The sequence below is a fragment of the Mus caroli genome, unplaced genomic scaffold (genome assembly GCF_978045245.1).
Source record: "Mus caroli unplaced genomic scaffold, Mus_caroli_1 scaffold_17, whole genome shotgun sequence".
NCBI classification, from domain to species: domain Eukaryota; kingdom Metazoa; phylum Chordata; class Mammalia; order Rodentia; family Muridae; genus Mus; species Mus caroli.
Genome location: NW_028227272.1, coordinates 52208362 through 52228652, shown reverse-complemented (window position 1 = coordinate 52228652; position 20291 = coordinate 52208362). Strand labels below are relative to the sequence as shown.

The 20291-nt window shown below is 34.6% G+C and overlaps 1 protein-coding gene across 1 annotated transcript in view; it reads left to right on the top strand.

Moving 5' to 3' along the window:
• The window catches only part of Zpld1 (zona pellucida like domain containing 1), a 40962-nt gene that overhangs the window by 10232 nt on the left and 10439 nt on the right, over nt 1-20291 (top strand). Inside the window, exons 2-6 of the mRNA XM_021185355.2 lie at nt 6722-6942; nt 9886-10067; nt 11914-11986; nt 17286-17383; nt 18805-18885. Of these exons, the coding sequence (XP_021041014.1) occupies nt 6722-6942; nt 9886-10067; nt 11914-11986; nt 17286-17383; nt 18805-18885 (655 nt within the window). The remainder of the gene's footprint in view (nt 1-6721; nt 6943-9885; nt 10068-11913; nt 11987-17285; nt 17384-18804; nt 18886-20291) is intronic.

Here is a 20291-nt window from a genome sequence, read left to right as displayed (position 1 = left end):
CCATCATGAGAGAGCCATCTCATTCCACAACTTGGCTGTGTGACACTTGCTGCTATTAGTGATGACAGGCTTCAGCAAATACGTAAATGGGAAGAGAAAATGATATTAAAACTATTAGAAGGAGGGAAAGTTAACAAGTTATCAAGACTAACTTAAATAAATAAATAAATAATACATACACAAATATCAAAGCCCCCTAATTTTCATACTGTTTAACTTGTTCAGTTTGATGTCAGATAATAGCTACTAATAAGGTAAGTGATGTTCACTGTAAACTCTGAAGACAGAGATATTCTCAAGTAGTTGGCAAAGACAGAAATGTGATACAGGCAGTCAAGGTGGATCTAACGGATGCCATATATTTTTTTTGTGAAACGTAGAACCTATATGAAATAGTTGGAAACTGTTGTTAGATTATTTCTCTTTTTGACTTGAATGTTCTCCTGAGTAACAGTATAGCCCACTGTTAATAAAGAAAGCATTTTCTCTGATAATAACTGTACCCTTCTTTTTTACTAACTAAATGAGGGTTATTTGTGAAAGAAATACAGCAAATATATAAGTAAATAGTTGCTAGTATTTCTAGGCATGCTGAGAAAAACTAGAACCTTTGATAAGTTTATAATATAATGGAAAAAGAAAATATCCACTCACATATAATATAAAAGTGATTTTATAAACCCATCCTTAAAACATTATGGAACAGGGCACATAAGAATCAGAGAAACTAGGTAGTATACCAAAGGACAACATTGATGCTGCTTTGTCTGTTGTTAGATTATTTCTCTTTTTGACTTGAATGTTCTTCTGAGTAACAGTATAGCTTACTGTTAATAAAGAAAGCAGTTTATAGTCCAGTTAGCACTTTTGTTCTTTCCCATCTGATAATAACTGTACTCTTCTTTTTGACTACCTATTTTCTGTTTTGTCTTGAGTATCCCATACAGACCCTAGCCTCCCAAGAACTAGTTCTATCCTCTTTAACTTCCCCTTAATCTGTTACCTCCCAGAATAATTCACTCATCAATGAAGCTATCACCCCCACTTTAAAAAAAAAGCCCAATTGTCATTGACACCCACAGCTCTTTATTCCCTCACCTAATCAATTTCTTCTATACCCCAGACAGTCTCTTTCCAAACACGTCAACTGGACAAAGACCAGTGGACAATGATGTTCAGAGTGCTTCCATGTCACCAGGCCATGTTGTAAGTGACTCTTTCCCCCTCCCCCATTTTCTTCTTTATTCAACCACAATCCACAAGCTTCTTCAAATATTGGAGCACCATCACCCTGATCCCTAATAAGTACAAGACAGATGTACTTTTGAACCTTTTATTGACACAAGGTAGCATTCAGTTTGGACACAATAAAGTTCAATAGCCTCTGGTCTAGAACAAAAGAGATGGTGCTGATTTTTAGGATCAACTCTAGGGTATTCTACAACTGAAAACATAGTAAAGACTCACTTCTAGAACGTCTCTTGAGATGTTTATTTGAACCACTGCTCTGCGGTAATCAGTACATACTTGCAGTCATATTTCAAGATATTGTTATCATAGTATCAGAAGATACAAGCATATAGATGGTGTGATTAATTCCACTGATCCATGTTCTTATAATTGAATAATATAGTTTGAGAACATTAAGCTTTCTGAATGGCACTAAAAGGTGGTGTAGTTCTCCAAGCTAAAAAATGATTAAAGTGAGCTGAGAAGGAGTCAGGCTGTCACAGGCTAAGAATTTACGGCTTCGATTGTGATTGTATGCTGCTGGATTAACACAAAATGACTATGGAATTGTTGAGAGAAAGAACACAGGCAGCTCTACTAATTCAATATATAAATGATGTCCTACAAACATGTGGCTAGGAAGTGGGGTCTGGAGACAAAAGTGCAATTACATTTTCAGGGAATGGTATTGTTTCAGGGAATGGTATTTTACTCATGGGAAAGAGGTTGTATTATATCTTTATTTATGTATATAGACTGAGCTCCATCATGTCTTTAAAGTTATTAAATTTATTCATATGGTAAGTATACTCTATGAACTCCCAATCAGGATACATGTATATGTACACACACACACACAGATATATATATATATATATATATATATATATATATATATATATATATATACACACACACACACACATATATATATTCATACTTTTACATTTATACATTTACACTTTTCAGGACTTCAACAAGTCTGTTTCAGGCTAAGGCTTGGCCACAATGATAGGTGAAAAGTATATGCAACATTTTTTTAACCAGTGTTATTTATTAATATATTTCAATATTTTAATGAGAAGTTTAGCTTGTCAGAGATCTCAATGAAAAACATTGGCCTGTTGTACACAGACTATGTAAGCAGGTCTGTGGCTGAAATGCACTCAGCTTATTTAAACAGATTAGAAGTCATCTCCTAGGGACAGTCCCTGTTTTGCGCTTGTCATTAACTCACAATCATTGGGTTAATACTCAAGTATCATGCCAGTCACTGGCAGTCAAAGCTTCCAAGTTTAGTTATTGAAAACAAATATTATTTACTAGCTGGGGATATCTTTCCTTTGATAGCAACTATCCTTTGGCAACTTAAAGTATCTTTTTCCCCTGTCTCAAAGCTTCCCAAAGGTAGAGTTGAGCTGAATAGATGTCTTTAGTATCTACAACTAGAATAAATTAAAAAAAAAAAAAAAAGAAAAGAAAAAAGAAAAAAAATGTGTTTCTCTGAGGGACAGTGAAAAAGTCTTTAGAAAACAGAGAGAGAATGGATTTCAACAGATCTCCTTTTTTTCCTCTGTAAAAGTCCTTTAATTTGTCACCATATCTTCAAGTGGGATCAGCTTGTAGAGAATTCAGCTCCACTGCAGGGTTACAAGACTTTGGCAGTAAAGCAGAAAATGGAAACAAGCTTAAGTTGTTACTTCTGGGCACAGAAACCATTTCCATCTGCTAAGGTGGATTCTAAGCAGCAATTAATCCTCTCAAACAGAGGTGCTGAAGTTGAAGTCTCTGGCTGGCTTAAGTCAAGGAAAGGAAACCTGCCTCTTTGGACATGTATATCAATGTGCAGTTCTTTTTAGTGTCTCTAGCTGCATATGTGTCAGAAGATGGCCTAGTCAGCCATCAGTGGAAAGAGAGGCCCATTGGTCTTGCAAACTTTATATGTCCCAGTACAGGGGAACGCCACGGCCAAGAAATGGGAGTGGGGGTAGGGGAGTGGGAGGGGAGGGTATGGGGGACTTTTGGGGTAGCATTGGAAATGTAAATGAAGAAAATACCTAATTAAAATTAAAAAAAAGAAAAAAAGTAATAAGAACAATTCTAAGAGAATAAATAATTGCATGTTAACAAACAAGACCAGTTAAATAAAATAAAATCTTAATACAAAAAAAATAATATATAAAATAACGTAACCATACCTGTACATTGAGCATAAATCAAACTCAGAACTCATGAATAGTTAAATATTTGACTTACCTTTTAGGTAGACATTTTGTTGTAGTAAAGAGATGGACCATTTTATATGTAAATGTTGCCCAGATCTTAATTGTGCTTGCCATATGGCCTCATTTCCTGATATTTGTTTTGCTTTCTATTTTATAATCATGATGAAAATGGAACTGCCCACATTCCAAACACTCAGAATTTATTTCTTTACTCACACAATCTCTCTGGCTTTATACATGTTTCATTCTTTTATTTTACATGACTACTAAGCTCAATGCTATCTTCTCCAGGAAGCTATTCTTAGTGAGCTCATATAGGTTACTTTGTCTTTCTTTGTCACCCCTCACCCACCCTGTCCAATATTTCTGTGAATCATATTACTGTGCCTGCTTTCCTGAATAAATTGATATAAACTGGACTACTGCTTTTAAAATGCTCAACGCAGTCTATTGCTCCAGTGTGTCATACAATTAATTAAATACTCTCTGGAGTGCCTTAGTGAATATAATAGGTTTGGTACCTTCTGGGACATACAGTTTATTGAACAAATATTTAATGCTGTATGACAGCAAAAGCTAAAGTGGCATATTTCGTATTTGTGATCAGGGAAATCTTTGAGAAAAGAAATATATTTGAGGTCTGAAAGGTGAGTCATGGCTACTCAGGTAAAGTGTGGGTATGAGAAGAGGCAGTACCCCTTGTTGAGTATTAAAGCGTATCTGATGAGATGGGCCAGTCTTAAGGATGCTCTTTGAAATCTTGACATTTTTGACCTGGGATACATTTGTACAACTCCCTGTTAGATCACTCGTTATAACTCCTTCAAACATTCTTTATGCTCTTGTGACAGAAACCTTCTGTCCCAGGAGGTAAACACATTGTGGCATCTATCAATCAGTCTAATCCTTTAAAACAAATGGACACCATTTTGTTTAATGAATGTGGTGAGCAGGCATGGTACAAGAGGAGAATGCAGAGTGAGGCGGGTAAAAGAAGACAGAGAATCTTGCAGATCTACTTGCTGTATGAACCTGGGCCTAAATGAAAGAACTAACATTTTACGTTGTAAATAAGAAGTCTTGAAAAACAACAACAATAACAACAACAACAACAACAACAACAAAACCAAGAAAAGAGAGAGAGGAAGAAAGAAAGAAAGAAAGAAAGAAAGAAAGAAAGAAAGAAAGAAAGACAGACAAACAAACAAAAAGTTGATATAGTTGAATTAATAGTGCACCAAATGAAGAGGGGCAAAGTAGCTTATAGATACTCAATAAATACTTGATAAATATTCAAAAAATGAAATATTTTATTCTAAGGAAGAGGAACATTTAAAAATTATGGTTGCATTTAAATGGTTAATGTTGTTTTAGCCCTATTCTCTAGTTTAAGTGTATTTATTATCTTCTATGGTGGCAAAGCATATCTTCATTAATTTTAGTTTTCCATCCATGAATGGATTATTAGGATTTTGTCATACACCTAGCCCTTTCTTTTGCCCACAAAAAGTTTTTTGGTTATTCCACATAATTGAAATGAATTTGAAATTATTATCAAATATGCAAACTTCCATATTGACTTATTTACTTTTGCAAAACATAGTTTATTTTACTAGTAAAAAAAAGTATAGAGAATCATATTTCCAAAAATATCTACTACTGACATTGTTAAGATTGTGTTACTTAAGCAAATTCTTTGCTGAATATCTTGAATGAGATTGCATAATTCTTAGATGAACATTCTTTATCACATCTCAAAACTATTTTATTTGGTTTAGTTTTGTTTTCTTTTTAAATGATCAATGTAATTTATCCAAGTGGTACAGTCAGCTTTGTCTGTCTCCCCATTTTGTAAATTTGATGCCTGGTTTGACTCTTCATCTTACTAAGAGTCCAATATTAAAAGTGGTGAATGCATGGTACTCATACCCTAGTGCGAATATAGCAAAGGACCCAGAAAATGATTGAAAACAATGGACACACACTGCCCCACAAGGTAAATTAAAGCTATTGGTAATTGTCCCGCAGTTCTGAAGGCCAGAGACTCAACATCAGAGTGCGTTCCTTTCAAGAGTCTGCAAAGCAATCTTTCATGTTTCTCTGTAGCTTGATGATGGTGTTCAGACAGTCTGTGTGCACCATGGCTTCCAGACCCATCATTCCACTCTTCATCATTCCACTCTCTGCCATCAGCTCATGTTCTTCCTCCATCCTCTAACTGCATCTGCCCATCTTCAGCTGGAGCTCACTTTACCCAGTGACCTCATCGTCACTCAACTAATTAAATTTGTAGCAATCCCATTTTCTAATAAAGTCTGGAGCATGAGAGGTTGGAACTTTGCTATATTGTTTCCTGGGATGGGACACAACCCAGCAAAAGTAAAATCTGCTGCTAGGAATTGCTTATCCGTTGAACTCTCCTTTTTCTATGCACTTTCTTTATTATTTGTAGAAAAACTGCTAGAGATATGAAAACTCTCTCTCTCTTTGTGTGTGTGTGTGTGTGTATGTGTGTGTGTATGTATGCACGTGGGCATGTACATGTGTGTGTGTGAAAGTTTATGCATATTCTCATGTCTAGAATGTTTCCTGATAAATCACAGAGGCACGAAGAACCATGCAAATTATATTTTGCCTCTCTATGCCCAACTAATGCATGCAATATCACTGGCACCTTTCTCTTAAAGCAAGTTATGCATTTTGTACACAGTATCAGCACACTGTATTTTGTTTCCTTTTTCTAATATTATTTACTGTACATTAAGTAAAATGAGGTTATTCCAGGTGGCTTTTGTTTCCATGTCCTGGATAGGATGAGACACCAAACGTGCTGAATAATTTGGTGGAGGGCAAGGTTTTAACTTCTCCCTTTCTCTTGTGAAAACACATGGTTTGTACCACTTCACTCTAGACAGGAAATCTGAATAATTCAGCTATTCTGGTTCTAAATTTTCTCAGTAACCTGATTTCAGCACTCAGTTCTTCTGTCATTCAGCAGGGGAAAGCTGGCATGCGTATCCCTCGAACAGCAGGCTCAAGGAAACAGAGGTGACACAAAATGTGTCAAAAAAAACCCTGTTCCATACTAAATCAATGACTACTACCCTTAATAACATGCACACTGGATAATGACTAGAAATGAGTTACACAAAGGAGATGATAAATAAAGGAGCAAACACTTAAGTCATTCACCTGCTCTCTACTGTGCTTTTATGACTTACTTCAGCTTTTATGTGTTTTTTTTTTTTTTTTTTTTTTTGCTTCAGCGGAAAGAGACATCAGTGTCTACTGTGGAGTGCAGGCCATTACGATGAAGATTAATTTTTGCACGGTCCTTTTCTCGGGATATTCAGAAACAGATCTGGCACTGAATGGAAGACATGGGGATTCCCACTGCAGGGGCTTCATCAATAACAACACCTTTCCAGCAGTGGTCATTTTCATCATTAATCTCAGCACCTTGGAGGGTTGTGGAAACAATTTAGTGGTAAGATTTCTATGAAATCCTGTGCTATACCTGAGGTCATAAATAAACAAGCTCCCGTTTCATGAAATAATCAGGAGCCCAATCTATCTTCAGGAAACAAAATTCCAATAAAGCCAAACAAATCATTTTCCTTTGCCTGTTTAAAGGTTGAACTCCCAAATATACAATTCTGTCTTCTGATAATGGTTCTGTTGATAGGAGCTGGGCTGGAGAGATGCATGTGCTCTGCTATGGTCCTCTAAGCAGTGTTCTGTTAGATTGACATTGATGGACATCTCTAACAACGAGCCATATTCTTCATGCTTCTATGGGTACCTCAGATCATAAGAATGTTTTTGTTCCTTTGCTGTGATCTAGATCTTATCACCGCATTCAGTAAGAAAGATTGAAGATAGAATGGGAAACCTGAACTCGTTTTTCATGTTTACCCTTGACTGGTAGCCATCACTATTCTGTAAAAGAAAGCTGTATCTTGTGGGAAGTTCTTCATGGTGTAGGACTGTCCATTGCATTTAAAAAAGTGCTTATTCTATCCAGTTTTAACCATAGTATTCTGAAAGTGTCCCTTTCCAGTTATTTTGACAACCAAAGCAGTGCTTTGAACATTTTTACTCTGACTGAAAATTCATAATTAATATCATTCACCATTTTATGAGTTCACTCACCAAAAATAGGAGTATAGAAAAAATTGACACTCAAGTGAATAAAATTAATTGAAATTAAAAATATCTGGTGGAAGCATTAATTATGTTACATTTTACCTAGTACTATGTTTTATTGAGCTTGCTCAAATATCATCTTATCAATAAATCTTAATGAAAGTGGTATAATACACACAATTGCTTAATGCATTAAATGAAGAAAAAATTGGCTTTCAGTCTTTAAAAAAATTATTTCTAGGGATGAAAAAGAAAGGCTTGATTATTCTCTGGGCATGGTTAATAAGATTTGGTGGAGGCCAGAAGAAAGGAAAGAGATTTATTTGAATCTCCTTTATCTTATCCCAAAGGGCAGTTAGAATATTGTGCCCATGACCATTTCTAAGCCTGCAGACTGTGTATTGTTTACTCTTTTTATTAAAAACGTTTATTCATCTCTCTGAGTTGTGTTCACAGAGGTTATGAAGCAGGCTTAAGGGAGAAGGTGGTTAGCTGATTATTGTATGTTTTGTTTTCTAGTGGTGAGAGCTCAGGTAGAGACCGGCAGAATCTCCATTTCTCCCATCATATTTCAAAGCCTCACTTTCATAGATTGAAGCCACTGTTGCCTTATTTGATAGACTATAACTATGAAGGAAAGACAGGGGAAATACTATTCTGCACATGTGTGCTTTTCACATTTAGAAAGCTGGTGAATTGGGGTTGGGGATTTAGCTCAATGGTAGAGCGATTGCTTGGCAAGCAAAAGGCCCTGAGTTTGGTCCTCAGTTCCCAGCTCTGGGGAAGCAGGGCAAATCTGGTGGACTTAAAAAGTGTTGAAGGAAGGGAAGACTTTCTTAATTTTTGTATTTTACTTTGGATGTCACTAGCTTTGGAGCCTCCTTGGAGGACATTCTTACATGAGAAAAAGTAAAGAGTTTACTGTCTCACTGGGTTAGTTTTAAAATAAATGTTCTCTTCCTACTTATTTTTGCCTCATACACAAGCTAGATATTTGCCTTAGCCCTACCCATATACCGTTAGGCTCCTGCATAGACTTTATTCTATCATTGAATATCTAATATTACTTATCTCATAAATATCTCCTCAGAGAATTCATGGAATGCTGTGTGATATTTGGCATGGTGAGAGAGCAACTGTGTCCCTCCTAAGTTTCATGAAAATCATAAACATAATTTCTATGATGATTGGGCTTCAATTTTAGTAGGATTTATGAATACAAGGAAAGCTTAGAGTATAGGAAAACGTAAGTGTAACATTCCCAAGAATTCCTGGGAGTTCATGGTCTCCTTGAAATTTGTCTGAGAATGGGAATTCCATGATCCTCCAAAGAAAACCACTGGAAAGTCTAATCCGTAGTAAATTTAGCACTTGTGCTTATTTGTTCAAAATTATGTGTAAGACGCATGACATGGTGCTGTATTGAAGACACAAATGTAAGACCTAAGTGGGTCCGGTCCACCTGGCATTCTGAGGATGGCAACCATGTGCTACAGAGAATTAACACATGTGAGTAAGTTGGAGGCTTTCTGGGGAAGGTGCAGTGTTATAAACGGGTAACAGGTACTGATGAGATGAAAAGTAGAGAACTGGCTGAAGCAAACTCAAAGGCCAGAACAAGGTGAGCTCTGGTGCAGGAGTATTGTATCCAGTGTGGAAGTCTAAATCGGCTGGTGAGATGCTTCAGCAGATGGAGACTGGAGATCTGCATTTTAGTGAAAGAACCACAGAAAGGTTGAAGGAAAGATCCAGCTACACAACGTTGTCCCCTGAACCCCACATGTGTGTCAAAGCCTTCATGCCACATGCACATGATAACAGCAGCAACAGCCCTAGCAACAGCAACAGCCCTAGCAACAGCAACAGCCCTAGCAACAGCAACAACCATAGCAACAGCAACAACAACAATAGTAACAATGAAATAGTCTGGAGCTACAAAACTAATGTACCAAACAGAGTAAAAACAAATCTTTTACGTTACCAAACACATTGGAATTTATCAATGAGGCTTTTTAAAGATTTTCAACTTCTGTATATATTATTTTTCCTTTCTTCTGAAATAAATAGGAGTAAAGTGTCTTTGGCATACCTAAAGTTCCATTGAGTTTAAAAGACATATTGTCACTTATACATTTTATAAGATATGTATAATTTCAAACCTATAGGAGGTTACAACTAAACAAAAAATGAGAAATGGTTTGTCATAATGTGTTATTTGCATAAAAATGTATATATTTGCATATACAAACACTTAATCATTGAACTTGATCTGCTGTTCTAATAGGTGTCCACAGTTCCTGGTGTTGGTGCTTCTGGAAATGCTACCGCAGTACAGATAGGAAATATTTCCGGATATATTGATACTCCAGACCCGCCAACAGTTATCAGCTATCTTCCTGGGCTTCTTTACAAATTTAGTTGTAGTTATCCATTGGAATACCTGGTTAATAACACCCAACTTGCTTCGTGAGTTAATGTTTATTCTTTTTATTCCTCATATTGCCTTTCTGCTTATTTCTTATTTTTGATGGACTTGTAGTCAGACTAAAATAATGTAGTGGAGCACAACATTGACTCAACTATTTATCATTTCTATCATCAATTTATCATCTATCTATTATCTTTCTATCTATCTATCTATCTATCTATCTATCTATCTATCTATCTATCTATCTATCATTGATCCATCTATTATCTATCATTGATCCATCTATCTATCTATCTATCTATCTATCTATCTATCTATCTATCTATCTATCTATCTATCTTCTATCTATCTATCTATCTATCATCTATCTATCTATCTATCTATCATCTATCTATCATTGATCCATCTATTATCTATCTATCATCTATCTATCTTCTATCTATCTATCTATCTATCTATCTATCTATCTATCTATCTATCTATCTATCTATCTATCATCTGTTACCTATCTCTCTGTCTTCCATCAGTCAATATATCTATACCTATTTACCATTGTCTATCTTCTTTCTATCAAATAATCTATATTATCTCTCTATCATCTATCTATCCTCTGCCTGACTTTATCTATCTATTTATCTATCTATCTATCTATCTATCTATCTATCTATCTATCTATCTATAATCTATATTCTATTTATCAACCAACGAACCAACCACCCAACCAATCATTCTATATCTATCATCTATGTATCATCATATATCATATCATATATCATATCATATCTATCTATCTATCTATCTATCTATCTATCTATCTATCTATCTATCATCAATGATCTATCTATATATTTATGATCTATCTATTTAGCATTGTTCTTAACTCTTTTGCACAAAAGCTATAGGTGCTTATGAGGTTCTGAAGTGTTGTAGTGTCTCCAATGCATAAGGCACCTGATCACTGTACTGCTGGGTCCTGCTTGACCCAACAGTCACCTTCCCTGTTGGGTTCTCTAGCTCCAGACTCTGAATTCCTATGAGTATTTGGAGAAGGGAGAAGAACAGCATGACACAGGACCAAGGAATTCTAGACAAAGACTGAAGCTATGGAATATATCCTTGTCCTTGTTTATCATTATCAAAAATACACACATGAAATGCATCATGTCCACAATAATCACCTAAATTGGTCAACCATTTTTGACAAAATGGAATAACTGAATAAAAGTTTTTCCATTTTGACGTTTTGTATTATAAGGTCCTAGTTATTGTTTAAGCTTAGTACATGAGCATACTTTTATTTTCTTAAGGTTAAAAGTAGAGATGTTTTTCATAGCACATTGATGGTATCTACCTCAGTCAAAGGCAGAGCTTAAGTGTGGAAAGGCCCCAAGGATAAAGATGTAGGAAGAACCATTCTTCATTCCATCCTCACCTGGCATGTCTAAGGAATCTCTTCACTTAATTAATCAATGCTTATTAAACCTCAATTATTTACCATATACTGTTTGTTCTAGTATGAACCAAGGTGAGCAAAATGTCTGACTTCATAGAACTTGTAAAATTGATGAAATTCCATTTGCCTCAAATTTGAGTTCTTAAGAAATTAGTTTTCCTGCGAAAAATCCTTATATATGAAATGGCAAATAAAAAGATGATTTTATCAATAAAAGGGATTATAAATGACAGTCTGTCTTCATTTGATTTCCCTTGCTTTTTTCATAACTTGCCACATTGGTGATTTAAACACTATACCTATTGCAAACCTAGTTAAAAGTATGTCAAGTTAACTCAAGAGTTTATTGTCTAAAATCTAACATCTCGGTATAAATAAAACTTTTAATTTAAAATCTCATTCGTGTTTTCCCTCTTGGAAATCGGTTTTAGGTCCTCAGCTGCTATTTCTGTGAGAGAGAACAATGGGACATTTGTCAGTACTTTGAACTTGCTCCTTTATAACGTAAGTTGATGGGTGAAAGACGTTATTTTCCCTTTCTCTGTTGCGAGGAGTCATTTATGTGAATGGCATTTCTATAAAAACCTACTGAAAGTCACATTATCCCTGCTGCAGTTTGGTAACATTTATCCATCTTGTTTTCATTTTCATATATCTTAGTTATAAAGGTGTGCTGCAAGCTCCATTAAATTTTCTAAAAGTTGATAAATGATTGAAATTTCCTACCATAAATGTGATTCTGTAATAGTTATACCAAGAATTCATCTTTCATCTTCTCTCTCTCTCTCTCTCTCTCTCTCTGAGTGTGTGTGTGTGTGTGTGTGTGTTCCTAATCAGGGTTAAGATTTGGGAAAGTACTGTGCTTGTGAGACAAGGATACACACAGTTCAAATGATACATCTCTCGAAGACATCATTGGTGATGAATGTGTTAATATTTTGAACATGGGTTCTGGCTGGTGACAGTTCTGTCACATCTGAAATAATTTGTACTGATGACATAGCATTGTCTAAACTTTTGTCATGTAAATATCGAGAGTGGCAGCAACACGTGAAAAATACATGGGTTTCTATTTATAAGTGTAACATTAATCCCCCAAATGATATTTTCATGTTGATTAAAATTTTTATTCATACATTTTAAATGCCTAATTTAAATATCAATTTTTCAATCTATCAACCAACATTTTTGTAAATTATGAATCTGATTTTTGCATTATTATTCATGTCATCATGGCACCGAGTTATAATTCATGCAACTGATTTAAAAGTCAGCGCTTTATCCGTTGAATATAATGAGCTATAAATATTGTAGTAGGACATTTTGCAAAGGCATTTAAAAAAATCTTGTTTATAAGTTTTGTAGTTTGACACCACAGAGTTCTAAACAACACATTAAAATATGTGGCACTAAAGATTGCCTTTCTGTCATTTGTAAACTTTTTTCCTGAAAATTAACTTGGTTCTATATATTTAGCAACTACATACAGACTTTTTATTCAGAAGATAACCATATATTTATAATTTTTGTGTTCAATAGTTAGGAAAGTATCCTTAAATTGGAGAATTATTTCTGTTGAGTTCTGTATGTACATTCTTTGAAGAAGAATTGAGGTTGACCATGTTAGAGTCATCAAATCTAACTGAATGAGAGATGAAGATTTTCATTATTAACAGAGTGAAAAAATACATCCGTATGAGCCAGGCATGGTGGTGCAAACCTTTAATCCCCGCACAGGGAGGCAGAGGCAGAAGCAGGCAGATCTCTGTGAGTTTGAGGCCAGCTTTGTAAAGCGAGTCCAGGTCAGCCAGGGAGAAACCCTGTCTTGGAAAATCAACCAATCAACAAATCCATCAACCAAAATCCATATACCACTCAATGGTATCTTTATTTTCTGTGAAATTAAACTATTTTTTCCACTGGAAGGGCATAAAAATCAAACATTTGAGAGAGGACAACCTTCATGTTAAACTATCTTTATTACTAGAAATAATGTGACAGTCCCATGGCCCAGGCATATTCTTACAGAGTTTTTATTGATGCCAAATAAAAGCTTATAACTTAATAATCTTCATATTTCATTTCTATAGAGAAGGTATTCATTTTTATAATACTGTAATTGAAAAAGGGTCAAAAGTTGAATTTTCATCACCAATTGTCACTAAAATATTAATAATTGAATTAAAATAAAAATTAAAATGTAAAAATTCCTTACCAATTACATTTTAAATTTTAATAATTTCTAAAAAATAGTTTTTTATGTGTCTCTGTGTATGGTGTATGCATGTATATTTGTGATGCATATGTGTGTGTAGAAGTTAATATGGAAACCCTAAGTTATTGGCAATTATCAATAGTCTTGCCCCATATTTTTTTTCCTGCTTTATTTACTAAGTCACGAACTTTCAGTTAAACTCAGAGCTTGTCAATAGGGCTAGTCTGGTTAGCTAGCTTGTTCAAGGAATCCCTTGTCTGTGCTTCCTGAATGCTAAAGTTACAGTTATGATACCATGTTTATCTGACATTTATGTGTCTTTGGAGGGTATGAATCCTGTTCGTCATGCTGTGCAGTAAGACACTGAAGCAGTGATCCTTCTTCATAGAAAAGGTTTTAAGTTTTCTTTAAAGTTAACAGATTTACGATTTTTAAAGCAAAATTTAGTTTTATAGACAATTTGATTAAAAAAAATAGAACATTCCAACACATCTCTACACCCCTGTAAACATTTCATCTCTTATTATATCTTTTACTAGTATTGTTTATTAGTCAAAAAATGAACTAGTGTAGAGACATTTCTATAAGCTAAGGGTGATCGTTATGTTTAATTTGCCTGTCTTATTGTATCCTTTATGTCTTGAAAATCATAGGACATGCATCATTAATTGTGCTCATGTGTAAATATCATTGTCCCAAACTAGTCGAACGTCATATTATTTTGCTATATAACAAGACATTAAAAATTAGCAATTTATATTAGAAAAGTAAATGTTGGAATCCTCTCATTAATTAATTCCAAGCCACATTTTTATTCATTTGGGATAATACTATTTAGTCACTCAAATGTAATTGTATTGTAGTATTTAAATTTTTTTTGTTTTGTTTTTTTTTTTGTTTTGTTTTTTTTTTTTGTTTTTCAAGACAGGGTTTCTCTGTGTAGCCCCTGGCTGTCCTGGCACTCACTTTGTAGACCAGGCTGGCCTTGAACTCAGAAATCTGCCTGCCTCTAGCTCTGGAATGCTGGGATTAAAGGCGTGTGCCACCAAGCCCCGCTTAGTATTTAAATTTTAATGTCATTTACAATCATTAGGAGTCATACTTCCTCTAGAGAAGTATATATATCCATTTTTCATGCCTAACTCTAAACTCTTTTCTCTGCTTTGATGTTAGTACAGAAACAGTTGCATACTGTCTGGATACAGCTTTCTTCCTTCTGTCATGTTTATGTATAATAGGACATAGTCTATGTGCTTGAGAAAGTTATATTTATTAAAAAGGTAACTTTTATTGAAGATGAAGTTTCTATGCATTAGATTTATTTTAACTGGAATTGTGGCCTTCTCTTTGTGTAATAAGAAAGTAACTGTTTATCCCGGTAAAATAGAAAGCAAGATGCCTTTTATATTTAAATTGTACCTAACTGTTAGTGTTTGATGAGTGGCTGAATAAATAGGGGCATGTAAACAGTGATGAGAAAAATCTGATGACTCATGAGCAAACCACAAAGGGGTTGTATGTCATTTGCAAATGTTTTATGATCTTACTTATTGTGAAGAAAGTCAGCATTCTTGGGGATAACATTAATGTAAACATAAGACGCAAGAGCAAGATGGATAATGGATTGAAATATCCTTGAAGATGTTGGAAAAGAAATCCAGAAACATTATGAATAAATATACCATCTTTCTGTTGTGGATATAGAAGCCATTACTATTTATTACATAAGTGTAGACAATAATTAGCAGCACAGAGGCTTGCATTTCCCCAAATGTGTCATGCAGTCTCTCATGTATCTGTCTGTCTCAAAAATGGAATGTTCCCTCATGGATGCAATTCTTTTTTTTTTTTTTTTTTGATTAGATTTTTTTCTTTATTTACATTTCAAATGTTATACCGCTTCCTAGTTTTCCCTCTAAAAATCCCCTATCCCCTCCTCTCTCCCCCTGCTCACCAACCCACCCATTTCCATTGCTGGTCCTGGCATTCCCCTATACTGGGGCATAGAACCTTCACAGGACCAATGGCCTCTCCTCCCATTGATGACCTACTAGGCCATCCTCTGCTACATATATAGCTAGAGCCACATGTTCCACCATGTGCTTTCTTTGATTGGTGGTATAGCTCCAAGGAGCTCTGGGGGTTACTGGTTAGTTCATATTGATGTCCCTATGGGGCTTCAGTCCCCTTCAGCTCCCTGGGTATTTCTCTGGCTCCTTCATTGTGGACCTTGTGCTCCATCCAATGGATGCTTGTGAACATCTACTTCTGTATTTGCCAGGCACTGGCAGAGCCTTGCAGGAGACAGCTATATCAGGCTCCTGTCAGCAGGCTCTTGTTGGCATCTGCCTAGTGACTGGGTTTGGTGGTTGTTTATGGGGTAGATCCCCGGATCCAATTCTTTTAAATGTCATATATCCAAACTCTACTGTTTTAATTTTAAAAATTCTAAATATGCTGCTTTTTCCCAACCAGATAAAAGGGATATGCTCCATATCCTTTGGTGACTATAATTTCACAGTGAATGGCAAAAATAATTTTGCTGTAAAACAGCAAATATTTTGCATTATTAATTTTAGGGAAACTAATTTTTTTAAGTTAAATGATTTAACTACGATTTTGAGGAATTTTTCCTTTGACATTTTATATTTTTCTTTATTTCTCTTTATTATCACCTTATAGATACAACTTTTTTTATTAGATATTTTCTTTATTTACATTTCAAATGTAAATCAGTAACCCCCCAGAGCTCCTTGGAACTAAACCACCAATCAAAGAAAACACATGTTGGGACATGTGGCTCTAGCTGTATATGTAGATGAGGAAAGGAGGTACAATAAATACAATGTTTGAATTTCTACTTGGTACTTTACTGTAATGTAAGGGGGCTGATAGGTATAATTTATTTAGAATTATTCTAAAATTTTTAAGGAAAAGGAAATTTTGTACAAGTCTTTTATCACAGAAACTTTGACAACTCAGAAATTATGTTGGTCTCGCCTCTGTCTTTGTCTCTGTCTGTCTCTGTCTCTGTCTGTCTGTCTCTTTCGATCTCAATCCCTCTCTGTCTCTCTCTTCTTCCCTGCTCTGGCTTTAAGTTAAATTTTGATAATTTTGGGTTATCAGGTGAGAAGTGATTCTAGATAAATGAATGATTTCACAAAGTGAGCACCTGGCACTCCAACAGTGAAAAGCTTCAATTGAAGCATATTTAATTAAAGAAAACTTAAATCAGAGACTAATAAAAGTAAATGGAGTCCTAATTTAAATCAACACAATATTGGGAGTTGAATACTAAACAAACTAATACTATTAACTATTTAATATAATTTACATGTAGTAAATATTAACCATCATATGTGATTCAATCATGCAAACAAGACGATGCATGCACCAAAATCAACTTTTTGTATTCATCTTCATTTGGAGAATTTTTGCCAACATGAGGGTGAAATAAATCCCTTCGGAGTCAATTATGTAAATATATACTGATTTGAACAATCTTTGTTTCTTTAACAGTTTTAAGTATTAAAGTTTCTATTGATAGAAAGGTAATGACATGTGGATTATTTATTATTTCATCATTAGGATTCAACCTACAGGGAGCAATTAATTATCCCGAGTATAGGATTACCCTTGAAAACCAAAGTGTTTGCAGCTGTGCAAGCTACTAATCTGGATGGCAGGTAATTGTGCACCCTTACCTTGATTAGCTAAATTACTGAGCTTTCCCCAGTCATAATGTTAGCTTCTGAAGTCTTGCTTGAAATATATGGTCATTGCCACACCATTAAGTCATACTAATAAAAATAAACAAGAAATGATAAGGGATAAGGGAATGCTACTCATTTTGTGTCATTAGTTGTGAAATAGCAAGGCTTTCCATAAACAAACAGGAGTAGTGACTGAAAGAGGCCATGTGGAAATCTTCTGGGAAGCCAGAATGTCCTATATTTCTTCATCAGAAAGATAGCTAATTCAATGTCATTTGATATACCTGTGATTTTTTTTTTATTGGCTCTGAGGGTGTTTTTAAAATTCATAAAATAACTGTCATAGTAAGAATCTGTACTAAAATTATGTAAAACAGTTTTTAGAAAGAATCCTGAAAGTAAATAAATAAATTAATTAATTAAAAATAAATAAAACCCAACGTTTGTATTTTTGATTCTGCCTAGAACATCCACTTCAACTTTCTAGGGGGAATCAAAAAAACCTCAAAAACATCCTCAGAAGTGAAAAGGATTATAACATGACATTGTTTAAATTAATAACAAAACCAAAGCAAACAAAAAAAAATAAACCCACAAAAACAAAACAAAACAAAAAAAACCCAACCCCTCTATGAGAACTTAAATGCTGAAAATTTTAATTCAGCCCTTTAAAACTATGTAACTATAAAACTATGGGGTGTAGATTATGTTTTAAATTTGAGACTCCCTAGGAGATTTGTATACTGTAGAAGTGGGGTGTGACTTCACATTCTCCCTGTCCCTCTAACCATGGATTATGCAGCATGCAACTGTTTAAAATCATTTTACCAACCGTAGGAATTTCTTTTCATATTATTCACATTCATTTCCTGTGGTAATGCAATGCAGTGGGATGATGAAAGTCATAAATCTTACTCTAATATAACCCTATAGAAGAAAGCTACATATCCTCATGGCTTCTACTAACCAAATGCTATCAGGAAATCCCACTCCTATCCCCATTGAGTCAATTCATATACCAAACACATTATCTATGCCATGATGATTATATTTTTATGGTATTAGAGTAACTTCCTTAAACAGTATGATTCATACTGAAACGTATCTGGGTAGCAATGTAATTCACTCTGCAGTTTTGTTTCTTCAGCCTTTGACCATCCACCTGTCTTATCTCCTGCTTTTTGTGACATTCATCTCCATTCCACTTGACAATTGTTGCAGAATTCTAAATACATAGTTTTTAGAGAAATTTTTAATAAACAAGAAACTTTTGTAAATAGCAAGTAGTGAAAATATAATCCAAATGTTAAGAACTGGATTATGACTTCCTTTGGATCGATTGCCAACACTGTAGGAGGACTCTGACACCAGATCATGTTTGTTTCTCTCTGCAGATGGAATGTTTTAATGGATTATTGCTACACAACCCCGTCTGGGAATCCAAATGATGATACTCGGTATGATCTCTTCCTTAGGTAAGTGTCTAAGTCTTGCTCTGAAACAAAAGACCTCATTATAGAAAATTAAAATTTAATATACAGGTCAGACAAACCATTTATAGAGCCCTTTAAACTTTAAAAGTTCAAGTTTACAATTTGAACTTTTCAACTGCATACAAAAGTTAAAACCAGTTTGCAACACAAAGTATTGATAAGTCTATTGTAGAAGGAGAAGTATAACAAGTTTCATCTACTAACAATGTTTTCTTCATGTTTAGGAAATACAGGATATTCCCCAGCCTTATATGTACTGAAGACAGTAAGGTTATTGCTCTCAATAAAAGAGAGCAACGGGATGGTATTGTTTATTGGCAGCTATACTATATTATCATATGTCAAAAGGACAGTAAAACTAAAGTAATGGTTAGAAAATTTAGATTCAAAAGCACTTTTGTTCATTTATCAGTATTTAATATGAAAGTATAATATAGCCTGCTACTCTTTTTTTTTTTTTTACCAGAGCCAATAACTTCAACTTGGTTCCCCAATAGACAGTGATAGAGTGAATGCAATCTATGTCTAAGGATAGGAGACATTGATCATAAAGCCATTCAATCATTCCAGCTCCCTTTCAGCATTTTTATCTGACAGCAGAACAGACTTGAGAGATAAGCAATGTCTTCTAATCACACTTGTAAAGTGCACTTGGCTCAGATCATTGCAGTTATTGACACATGATGGGTGAAGCATAATGGGAAACCAAAGAATGTGCTTTATTGGCTAATCAAGGTTAAGATGGTGCTCAGAGGATAAGGCCGAAGGATCACTTTTAATGTATTAGATTGCTGGAAACATTCATCTCAGCTAGGTTTTGGAGAGAGAGAAAAAAAAGTCAGTGTATATGAACAGGCTTAAAGGAGTTCATGTTGTTTGATTTGACCCTTCCAAATGTAAACGTGTATTTTTCAGTATTTGTGATTTTGTAGTCTATTAGTTTTAGTAAAACCATAAAGCACAGGAGTAAACTGTATACACAGCAATAAAAAATTGTAGCAGTGAATGGCAGAGAACCAATTAGTCAATGAGTTCACATAGGTGCAGCTATCATGTGGTGAGTTGGTAAATGGAAATTATTTTATAATTTTGCCCTTTCATCCTCTTGATACTTTCATTCCTGAAAATTAGAAATGTAAGAATATTAAGAAGTAAAGCTTAAGAATCGACATACATAACTTTGTATATAGTGAGACGCACTTATATAAAAAGTCACTATAAGCCACAAGGTTCACTGTGGGTATTTTTAAGTGGAAAGATTATGTATCATTTTGGTTTGACATTTGTTTACCAACATTTCTATAATCATCACAAATGAATCATATTAAATGTGATCATGAAACCTATGGGATAAATATGGTATAGGGTAACAACTTCTGAATTATTTC